Consider the following 11,576-nt stretch of genomic DNA (forward strand, 5'->3'; position numbering starts at 1 on the left):
AAAATCCGTTGCTATCACCATAAGAAACGCTTCACTAATTCCTCATTAGAATTAGCTACTCGCTCATGAATCCATACCACCAGACCAGAACTGGGCCGAAGTCCGTACACCATGATACATGATTCACCATAACATGTAATCTAATAAAAAATGATCACCATGATAAACAACAACATTATTCTACACATAAAACTAGTGAATTAAATTAAATGTAATAAACAACATCGAACAACTCTAAATGGTGGCCAAACAATAGCTAATTCACATAAGTACATCAAAAATCGGAACGACAAAGCAATTCCACACAACTGAGCGGATGACACTCACTCTGGAAGCGTGACAGATTACCCGTCACCAAGGTAACGCCTGTCACCCTACAGGTCACCTCACACATTGTCCCAGTGACGATTGTCCCAGCCAACCCTACCTAGGACCATGATGGTCTACCCGTCAAGCAGCTGACGCCTATTAGTGCCTCCAAAATGATGACGACCAAGGCGTCATTAAGGTGACACCCGTCACCTCGAATAAGAAACAAGAAACTGCATTTTTTCCATTAAAGTTTAAAATAGTACTCTGATTTCACATCCCTTGACCCCAAATTGTACAACAATATCAAGTGAAATAACATTTAGCATAAATATAACATTTATCCATCATTTATCTTGCAATTTCATCAATTAATCATGGACTTTGCATACTTTATTCATCAAAATCATCACCCTCATATGAACACCCACACATATCACTATCATGAACACGAACATGTAAATCCCATAGTAAAGCAGTGCACGGAAATTAAATGGTACATCATATCATTCATGTTATTTTAAAATATCATCCATGTTCATCAATCATTCAACATAAGGGACAAAGTAAACAAAATCCTAATGAGATTAAGGATTTCCCTCTACCCAAACATGCAATCTACACCCTATTAGGAGTAATCCCCTCTGGTACCTTAGATTGCTTAAAAAGTTCATAATTTGTTTCATGTTTTTCTCTCCCCTTCAAACTCTAACCTTGCTTCCTTCTCCAAATTATGTTTTTCACGTACTAATTCTCAAAAGCTTACCAACTTCTTCTTATTAGAGCTTCAATCTCCCTAATTAATGACTTCTCACCTTACCCTCACTTGTTTCTCTATTCACCAAAATGCCCCTCTTGACTCAAATATTATTTTAATAATGACACCAACGATATTCTCCTTTTCTCTCTACTATTTTCCACCATTCCATATTATTCCAACAAATTAAATAAACTGACTATGTTCTAATTATTTTAATAAACATTCTTATTATTCTAATATTATTATTTCTATTATTTAGTTAAATAACTAGAACTATGCACTACCAACACAAAGCATCAAATACCACTACTAACCACCCAATGCAGATATAAATCAATTTAAATAATTAAATACACACGACTTCAATTAAATAAATAAATAAATTAGAAAAATGGGGTGTTACAATACTCAGAGGTCTTAGTAGGTTTATAACACGATATGATGGTTAGGGCTTGCCCACGACAGTTAGAAGCCCTGTACATGGTGATTTAAGGTAGTTTACGAGACAAACTAACATGAGGTGAGAGACCCTGATGATGACCGACGATACTTGGTAGCAAGTGTATAATGGGTGATAGTCGTGTGTTGAGACTATAGTGAGTGTTGTGCTTTAGGGTCTGTTGATTGGGAGTTGTCTTTCTCTCCTTAATGGGAGATGTATTTATAGAGGCTTCTAGGGCATATGATTTTCTTGGAAAGGGTCACTACCACCTCAATCAATGGTGATAAGTTGAATCCCTATTTCCAAGGGAGTCACGAGTCAGTTAATAACTTTGACTTACTCCCCGCCCAAGAAAAGTCTTATCCTACATTTTTCATGTAACAACAATAGAGACCACAGGGTGAGGCGATACCTCCCTTTAGTCGATACTCTATCGTCACCTTCTCTAAGACGGTATAAGGACATTGCCCTAGGCGATGCCTTTACTAATATAATACTACAAGTTTCTATTCGACCTTGACTAGAGTTTTGATGAAGATAAATGCATCAACAAAACAAGAAAAAGATAAATACATGAATGACAACAAAAGAAGATAAAGATGAAGGCAATGATTGATTAAAGACAATTGACAAAAATATTAAAAATTTAGGTTAAAAATATTGATATTTTAAAATATTATTATCATGTCTTATATCATTTTAAAACTCATAAAATATCATTTAAAATAAAGCTAAAACATTTTCAAAGTTATCACATAAAAATCCACAAAGCCTTGCCTTAAAAAACTATTTTCAATTATAAAATATTGTTTTTAGTGCTGCCAAAAAAGTGGTATTCGAATACCAATGTGAAAATTCTAAAAAATTGGTACGTTATAAAGTGATATTGGAATACCATAATATGATATTCAAATACTAGCTGAACCAATACATTTTTTCATGAACCAAAATCACTTTTTTGAATGACAAAACTTATTTCAAAAATATGCATCCATTCTTAGAGGTTTCTAAATGTCTTGGTTTAACATTGAAAACAAAATTAGAGTTTTCATATCATCATTTACACAATTCAAAGATCATTTTCAAGTATCACTATCTTTCAAAGTGATTTGAAACTTTGTAAACTTTTATAATAAGAAAAGTTTCAAAACCAAAACAAATTATGAGCATTAAATGATATATATTTGAATTATAATATTGATAAGAATTAACAATCAAATCAAATGTTGAAAGTGTTTGTTGTATAGCCAACCTAAATTCTTATTTTTTTTACAAAATCAAAGAGATTGATTTTCTGAAATCACCTTACCTATCACCTTTTAGAGACGAATCACTAACACCTTTGATAACACTTTGTTTTGTTTTGGATTTGTTGCATATTTTTGTTGTATTATTGTTTTATTTTTAGTAAGAAAAAGTTGTTTTTGTGCTTGGATAGATAGGAATCAGTAGAAGTGCAATGTGAAACTAGAATGTTGAAAACTTTTGTCGGATGCTAGTGTATGTTTGACAACAAGACAACATGTTCGTGAAGGTGATGTCAATTGGCAACATAATCTTTGTTTCAACCATAGTAGTAGTAGTAGTAATTTTTTTGGTACAAATCTTTTTTTCAATAATGGCTATAATCAACTCAGCATTTCAAGAAAAGTATAATTAACACAAGAAACCCAACAAGCCTTATACCTTTGCAATAACAAAAATATGTTTAAAAAATAAAATAAGGATTATCTTAATAAATACTTTAACAAAACTTAACAAAAATGAATAAATAAAAAAGTAGAAATTTTATAATGGAAATAATAATTTTAAATTTTCAAAAAATTAAATACATTATTTTCCAGCATAATACTTATATATTAATTTCTTTAAAAAACATAAAAAACATAAAATAAATTGTTAAAACAAGCAATAAAAAAATGGCATATTCATATTTTGACTTTTTCTATAAAAGCTCCATATTTAGTGGCTAATTTTTAGGTTATCTTCATGACAAATTATTTTAAAATTATTATAATTAATTTTATACAATATTTTTTTAAATTAAAAAAAACTTTTTTTCATAATTTTTATATTCACACAATGATTTAGACAATGATTTGTTAATAAAAAAAAAAAAAAAAACCAAGCCTGCTTATTCCTCCTTCTTATCCAAAAAGTCCTAAAAGAAGGCAAAGTATGAAGTAATGAGTCATGGACAGTTGAAGAAACTTAACAGTACTCAGCTAATATTAGTACTCCTATTATTGTGCTATGTGTTCATTCAAACATCGAATCTAATAACACTACGTGTCTTTCTCAATAACACTACGTGTCAATTTATTATAGATTCTTCTTTTTACCTATTTTAGCAAATTATTATTCTCTCTCATACTCACATATCACTTGGTCAATTCTCCTCATTTTTTGGATTTTTTTTTTATTTTTAATATCAATTTTATAAATAAATTTAAGAAAAATTCGGAGAATTAAATTTAAAATAATAATAAATATATAAATAAATAACAAAAATTTAATTTGTGTTGGGTTTGCTTTTCATATCATCATTGTATAAATTCCTCTTCTTCTAGACCAAAACCCTAAGGGTTCTTGTAAGAACCAATAGCCGCCAGATTCATCAACACACTCGATTTCATCACTATCTTCTCCTCGCACCGATTAGATTCTTGTCACCAATTTTCGGTCAGTAATTATGGAATCCAATCCAAAATACTCAATTTCTCAACCTTCTTTTGATGATTGATTCTTAGGTTAGTTTGTTTAGTTTCAGCTTGCAGTGTTCATGTTCATGGAGATAGTTGATTATTATTATTTTTATTACTACTACTATTATTAATATTATCATTGTTATTTTAATTAATTTTTGTTTTCAGTAGTTACTTACAAGTGAGAGCTTTTGAGGTTGTAAATATGGGGCTTCTCCGTTTTGACGATGAAAGTTTGGGTTTTTGAGTTGTTTAACAGTTTAGGGTTTTGTTTTTGTTTAAGGGTAGTGATCAGGTTTTAGGGGATGAAAACTGTAATTATCGGTTTGAGTTTTTGAAAGTAAAAATGTTGTCTGAATTGGGTAGGAGGCCGGTGATTGGTGGGAATGAGGGTTCATTTGGAGATGAATTTGAGAAGGAAATAGGGATGTTGCTTCGTGATCAAAGACGGCATGAGGTTGATGATCATGAACCTGAACTTAATTTGTATAGGAGTGGATCAGCTCCTCCAACTGTGGATGGTTCTTTGAATGCAGTTGGTGGGTTATTTGGGAGTGGGTCCACCGGGGCGGCTGGGATTTCGGAGTTTTCTGGGAATGGTTTTGGTTCTGAGGAGGAGCTTAGGTCTGATCCAGCTTATCTGTCGTATTATTACTCTAATGTGAATCTGAATCCTAGACTTCCGCCTCCTTTGCTATCAAAGGAGGATTGGAGGTTTTCGCAGAGACTAAAAGGTGGAGCTTCTGTAATTGGTGGGATTGGTGATAGGAGGAAAGTTAACGGGGCTGATGATAATGCTGGCAGGTCGGTGTTTGCTACGCCTCCGGGTTTTAATAATAGGAAAAGAGAAAATGAGGTAGTGGTTGATGAAAAAGCTAGAGGTTCTGCTGAGTGGGGTGGAGATGGACTCATTGGTTTGCTAGGACCAGGTCTTGGAAGCAAGCAAAAGAGCCTTGCAGAAATTTTTCAGGTGACTTGTTTCTTTCATTACTCAGTTTTTGCACTTGTTTAGTTTTCACTGGAATTTGTCATGTTTCACTTCTGTATTTTCACTTTTCAGTTTGATCTTTGCATCCACTGTAAAATCTTTTGGGCACATTGATAGTTTGAAACTTACAAGTCCCACTAACAAATTGAATACCAAAAATTTAATTGATTTGGCTCATATTCAGCAATTCCTCAGAATCCTATATCTTGGGACTCTTGTAAACATCATAGTTTAAAGCTTCTGAGCCTATGTTGATAATGGCCCTGCAGCTATTTTGTGGCTGTATTGTTGTGTTCATATCTTTCAGTGCCTCCTCTTATCTGTTCAGCTTAATCTTTTATTTCTTTTTTGATTTTGGATGTTTGCTTGATAATTCATTTTTGGTGAAACAAGCTATCTTTCCTACGATTTGTAAATATTTATTTTTCTTGCTATTATCAAATGTGAACTTTCTGTTCTACATATTATATATAAATATGTGTATATTCAAATTTTGCTTTTCTCTCTTTCTTGACCCTTTTTATTCTACTGATAATCTCCAACCATTACTTGTGCAGGATGACTTGGGACGCAACTCCCCCGTCACAGGCTTTCCTTCTCGTCCAGCCAGTCGTAATGCATTTGATGAAAATGTTGAGATTGCAGCTTCTGCTGAAGCAGAGCTGGCTCATTTGCGCCATGGTTCCTTAGCCACTGATGGTGTAAGGTCTGGATCAAATGTTCAAGGGTCACCTGCATCCCAAAATGTTGGCACACAAGCTTCATATTCTTATGCTGCTGCACTTGGTGGCTCTTCCCTGTCACGAAGCACTACTCCTGATCCACAACACATTGCTAGGGCTCCCAGTCCTTGCCCCACGCCTATCGGTAGTGGGAGAGTTGCTGCTGCTGCTGAGAAGAGAGGTATTACCAGTCCTGAAGCATTTAATGATGTTTCTTCTGGCGTCAAAAATGGTTCTGCAAATATTGTCTCAGCAATGTCTGGCATGAAATTGTCAGCAGACGATGTGTTGGATGGTGATAACCATTTCGCATCACAGGTTGAGTCCGATGTTAATAATTATGCAAGATATCTTTTTGGTATGCCAGGCGGTCAGGATCATGGCAAGCAACAAGCATATTTAAAAAAATCTGAATCGGGACACTTACAGAAAATAGCTCACTCTGATTCAGTTAAGAGAAGCAGTAGCAGGTCAGACATGAAAAGTCCGTCCTTGGATAGGCAGGCCGAGCATCAAATGTCTGCTGTTTCTCCCAATAACTCGTATTTCAATGGATCACCTAGCTCTCCTTATAGTGGTGGAGGTGGCTTGCCTGCACAGTACCAGCCTTCAGATGGTACCAATTCATCATTTAATAACTATGGCCTGAGTGGGTATGGTGGAAATCCAGCATTGGCATCCTTCATGACTAACCAACTTGGAACTGGGAACATGCCACCTCTGTTTGAGAATGTTGCTGCAGCATCAGCAATGGCATCCCCTGGAATGGATTCAAGAATCCTTGGTGGTGGTTTTCCTTCTGGAGTTTCTTCTCCATCTGATGTGCATGTTTTAAGTAGAATGGGAAATCAAACTGCAGGCGGTGGTCTTCAGGCTTCTTATGTTGACCCAATGTATCTTCAGTACATGAGGACACCTGAGTATGCTGCTGCACAACTTGGTGCTCTTAATGACCCAGCTGCAGACAGGAATTACTTGGGAAACTCGTACATGAATTTACTTGAGCTTCAGAAAGCTTATCTTGGATCTCTGCTTTCACCCCAGAAGTCACAATACAATGTTCCACTTGGTGGTAAATCCGGCGGTTCCAACCATCATGGTTATTATGGAAATCCTGCGTATGGTGTTGGTTTGTCTTATCCAGGAAGTCCAATGGCAAACTCTTTATCCAATTCTCCAGTTGGGTCTGGCAGTCCTATCAGGCATAATGACCTAAATATGAATTTTGCTTCTGGAATGAGGAATGTAGCTGGGGCTATGGCACCATGGCACCTAGATGCTGGAAACGTGGATGAAAACTTCGCTTCATCTCTGTTGGAAGAGTTTAAAAGCAATAAAACTAAGTGTTTTGAGCTTTCTGAAATATCTGGCCATGTTGTTGAATTCAGGTATACCTTTTTAGCCTGATTGGTGTTCTGTTGGTTAATTATTTGTAATATTGCCAAGATTCTTGGGGACAATAAAATTAATTTAATTTGCTCTTATTGGCAGTGCTGATCAATATGGGAGCCGTTTTATTCAACAAAAGCTTGAAACAGCAACTACTGAAGAAAAGAATATGGTTTATCAGGAAATCACTCCACATGCTCTTGCTTTGATGACCGATGTCTTTGGTAATTATGTGGTTCAGAAGGTAATTATCACTCTATCTATGTTAACCATGCATAAATGTGGACCTTGGTAGAGTGACAGTTTGCATCTGACAGTTTTTTGAGCACGGACTTGCATCCCAAAGAAGGGAGTTAGCAAACAAGCTTTATGGCCACGTTCTGACACTTAGCCTTCAAATGTATGGTTGTCGAGTCATCCAGAAGGTATTGACAATTAAGTGCAGTAGTTGATATTTCTAGTGGCTTTGTGTCCATTATTTTCTGAATGTGACATCCTTTTTTAATTTGTATATATTATAATTAGGCCATAGAAGTTGTTGATCTGGACCAGAAGATTAAAATGGTTCAAGAGCTTGATGGTAATATCATGCGCTGTGTACGAGATCAGAATGGCAACCATGTCATTCAGAAATGTATTGAATGCGTACCTGAAGATGCAATCGACTTTATTGTCTCAACTTTTTTTGATCAAGTTGTGACATTATCAACCCATCCATATGGTTGCCGGGTGATACAGGTAAGATCTATTCAGTGCTTCTGTTTCTCTTTTTTTGTGCAGTTTAAAGACCTCGAAAATGTAATACCATTTATTTCACATGGCAGAGAGTCCTGGAGCACTGTGAAGATCCTAGCACACAGCAAAAAGTTATGGATGAGATTTTAGGAGCAGTTAGCATGTTAGCCCAGGATCAGTATGGCAACTATGTTGTCCAGGTTTTAAATTTATTATTACAACTACTTTTATTTGAGCTATTTATTGTCACACTTATTGATTCAAAAGTGGTTCACCCTAACAATCATAATTTTTGTATGGTTTACTTTATTATGGTGTTTTGCTTTTTAATTCATTGCAGCTATCAAGCTTTTCTTCACTTTGGGCCAAGTAAAATCCCAGCTGGGCAACTCGTTTTTGACCATATGCCTGTCTCCTTTTTCTATGATATATACACCATCACACACAGTACTCTCTATGTCGACTATATAAATCTAGATTTTTTAATGGGTTAATACTTAGTTTATTAAGAATGTTTGGTCTTAATTGTTGCTTTGTATTTTTTTATTTATTGCTTGATGTCATAGCATACCATGCTTTATACTCAATCCAAATTTAACTTCTAGTTGCTGGCCACCCAATACTTTGAACTCCACATGCAGTAAGCAATTACCATTTAGCATGTCATTTATACTTGTAAGCTGATCTCTTGTTTACTTTCATCTTCTCCTCTTCGATAACAGCATGTCCTTGAGCATGGTAAACCTCACGAGCGTTCCACAATTATCAAGGAATTAGCAGGCAATATAGTTCAAATGAGCCAGCAGAAGTTTGCCTCTAATGTTGTGGAGAAGTGTTTGACGTTTGGAGGTCCTTCTGAGCGCCTATTGCTTGTAAATGAGATGCTGGGCTCAACGGATGAAAATGAGCCTCTGCAGGTTTCTTTACATCCCTTAAAAACTATGAATCATATTTGCCTATTTAATGTTTTGACATAATGGCATGTTTTCACTTTTATAGGAACTTTCTATATGGCTTGACAAAATTGATTGTAATTTGTCATATCTTGCAAATGATAAATCATCTCCTCTTTTATGTATGCAGGCAATGATGAAAGATCAGTTTGCTAATTATGTTGTACAGAAGGTGCTGGAGACTTGCGATGACCAACAGCGTGAGCTAATTCTTTCGCGAATCAAAGTTCATTTGAATGCATTGAAAAAGTACACCTACGGAAAGCATATCGTAGCCCGTGTAGAGAAACTTGTTGCTGCTGGAGGTACATATTTATTCATGATTTGAATTAAAGTTTTTTTATATACTCTTCTATTTGCATGAGAAGGTACTAAGTACATGCAACATGTAATTTGTTGCAGAGAGGAGAATTGCTGCTCAGTCTCCTCATACTACTGCTTAGGAGTGAGAGTAGAGAAAGAGTGTTGTCTGTACAGCTAACTGAGGCTAGTGTGATCTCCTCCTGCATGCAAGAGTTATTTATGTTTATCTATCTATTTATCTGTCTGATGGATAGTTGTGGCCGATTGGTAATAAAATTATCGGTTTGTAATTGAGAACTGTACATTCTGTAGTTTATACATAGAATTTAAGTGAGGTGAGAGGTTCAGATGTGTAATACTACTTACTACACCTCTGATGCCCGGTGGAAGGCGAGGTGGAGGATGTAAAGTTTTTCATAAAACGGTGAGGTAGTTTATAAGCTGACGAGACTGTACAAAATGTTGCTATGTGAAGAGCTTTTTATGTTTTATCATTATTTAGATGAAAGCAGTGTTTTTCTTTCACTTTATTTCCCAATTTTACATGCTCATATTTGCCTTCACTACTATATACCTTGTTTGTTATAATATCGTACCATGTTTTTTCACTCCCACAGGCTTATATTTGCCTCACTGCTACAAACTTGTACCACGTTTATTCACTACCATGTTTTGTGCGATATATCTCAGAAGATTAATAAAATATTTAGAGACAATTTGATGGATAAAATATGCAATGTTTTCAAGGTGAGTATGCTTTATAATGGACTAATTTGATTTGTATAGACAAATAAAATGAAAGGGTAATCTATTGTTTTGGATTTTGAAATTGTAGATGTCTCAATTTTGGGAAATACGGAATTGCTTTCTCAAAATCTTTAGGGCAATTACACTTTTTTTGGTATAAATTGGTATCTTTGATGCTCTACTGCAAAGAGTAATTTTTTGGGTAGAAAAATTATCAGAGTTGAAACAATTTAAATTACTAAATTATTCTTTCTTACCATAAATTGTGTACTAAACTGAAAACCAATTAACCTTGGAAGAAAAAAATATGCGAATGTGGCAGTAAATAGATACACAGAAGATAAGAAACAAGGAATGAAGCACACATGAATCCTCAAATATTTCATGTCATTGACGATAATGTTTCTTACTTCTCTGTTAAAACATTGTGCTAACTACACAATCTGCAAAACCATAGGTGAAAATGAATCCGATTTCATTGCAAGAATGAATAGAGGGACTTTATTAATCTAATCGTCGCGGAAAGTCTTTTGACCAGAGCCTCTAGGCCTCCCCTTAAACATTTTCCTGTTCTTTTTCTTTTTTCCTTTCTTAGCTTCTTCTTTCACAAACTTCTCTTTCTCTCTTTTTGTCAAGAAATCTGTTACTACTAAATAGATAACCTGTAACACAACCAATAGTGATGTAGTCACAAACTAATTCACGATAATTAAAAAAAAATGTTGAAATTAGAGAAGGAAATTACGAATATACCCCGATACTGATAACGGATAAGCCAATGAAAGCGAGGAAGAAAAGAACTGACACGATTACGGACCCGGCATCAACGGGGGTTGTGACCAATTGCTCTGTGGCATCAACGGCGGCGTCTTCGGCAGCTGCAGCAGCAAGAGGATTTGGCAAAAGTTTGGACTTATTATGTAAAAGGATGGATTTCGTGGATGGGGAGATAATGGGAGAGAAAGATGAAGTAGTTGGAAGAGAGCGAAAGCGTGTGTGGAAATGGAAAGAAGAAGGAGATTTCGAAAGGAAGGTTGCAATTTGTGGAGATTGTGCAAATGCAGCACTGGCCATGGTCATGGCTTCTTACCCTCACTCAGTCAGAGCAATGGCAATCACTTGATTCACTTTTTTGCTTATGTGACGTGGCCCAACCACGGTTTTGGTTGGGGTTGCTTTGCTATCTTTTTGATTAGATCCTATCAGTGAATCCTATTACTACTAGAGTAACTTCTCCAACATGTATAATGGACTAACTCATTATATACAAACAGTAGGATGAGCTTTAAATTCTATGTGGGTGCATCTTCTCCAACATGTATAATGGACTAACTCATTATATACAAACCGTAGGATGTATATTTCTATTTATTTTTTTTACAATTTTTAATTTAAATACACTTTTATTTTATTGAAGTTTAATCTGGAGATATATTTTTCGTATCAATATTGAGGTGTCCGGAGATATCTCTCTACACACCTTTAATATGACATTCAAAGATGCATATCTAGCATATGCATTG

At 35.2% G+C, this 11,576-nt stretch overlaps 2 protein-coding genes across 2 annotated transcripts; one reads left to right on the plus strand and one right to left on the minus strand.

The window, feature by feature from the left end:
- The first annotated feature begins 4,033 nt into the window (after positions 1–4,033).
- Positions 4,034–9,831, plus strand: LOC127087196 (pumilio homolog 2). Its single transcript, XM_051028063.1, has 10 exons — positions 4,034–4,261; positions 4,385–5,186; positions 5,762–7,314; positions 7,418–7,559; positions 7,633–7,740; positions 7,841–8,053; positions 8,140–8,250; positions 8,773–8,967; positions 9,134–9,308; positions 9,406–9,831. The coding sequence occupies exons 2-10, from the start codon at positions 4,563–4,565 to the stop codon at positions 9,444–9,446; spliced, it is 3,162 nt and encodes a 1,053-aa protein (XP_050884020.1). The 5' UTR covers positions 4,034–4,261; positions 4,385–4,562; the 3' UTR covers positions 9,447–9,831.
- A 588-nt stretch (positions 9,832–10,419) lies between these two features.
- LOC127087197 (uncharacterized) lies at positions 10,420–11,359 on the minus strand. Its single transcript, XM_051028064.1, has 2 exons — positions 10,807–11,359; positions 10,420–10,715 (listed from the first exon to the last, which is right to left on the minus strand). The coding sequence occupies exons 1-2, from the start codon at positions 11,131–11,133 to the stop codon at positions 10,563–10,565; spliced, it is 480 nt and encodes a 159-aa protein (XP_050884021.1). The 5' UTR covers positions 11,134–11,359; the 3' UTR covers positions 10,420–10,562.
- Positions 11,360–11,576: the final 217 nt, after the last annotated feature.

The sequence above is a fragment of the Lathyrus oleraceus genome, chromosome 5 (assembly GCF_024323335.1).
Source record: "Lathyrus oleraceus cultivar Zhongwan6 chromosome 5, CAAS_Psat_ZW6_1.0, whole genome shotgun sequence".
NCBI lineage: Eukaryota > Viridiplantae > Streptophyta > Magnoliopsida > Fabales > Fabaceae > Lathyrus > Lathyrus oleraceus.

Excerpts from the sequence above, each read along its gene's own strand:
- LOC127087196 (XM_051028063.1), top strand. The coding sequence starts at position 4,563 with ATGTTGTCTGAATTGGGTAGGAGGCCGGTGATTGGTGGGAATGAGGGT. Across the intron at positions 8,251-8,772 it reads ATGGCAACTATGTTGTCCAG|CATGTCCTTGAGCATGGTAA; the intron begins GTTTTAAATTTA and ends CTTCGATAACAG. Across the intron at positions 9,309-9,405 it reads GAAACTTGTTGCTGCTGGAG|AGAGGAGAATTGCTGCTCAG; the intron begins GTACATATTTAT and ends AATTTGTTGCAG.
- LOC127087197 (XM_051028064.1), bottom strand. The coding sequence starts at position 11,133 with ATGACCATGGCCAGTGCTGCATTTGCACAATCTCCACAAATTGCAACC. Across the intron at positions 10,716-10,806 it reads TATCCGTTATCAGTATCGGG|GTTATCTATTTAGTAGTAAC; the intron begins GTATATTCGTAA and ends GTTGTGTTACAG.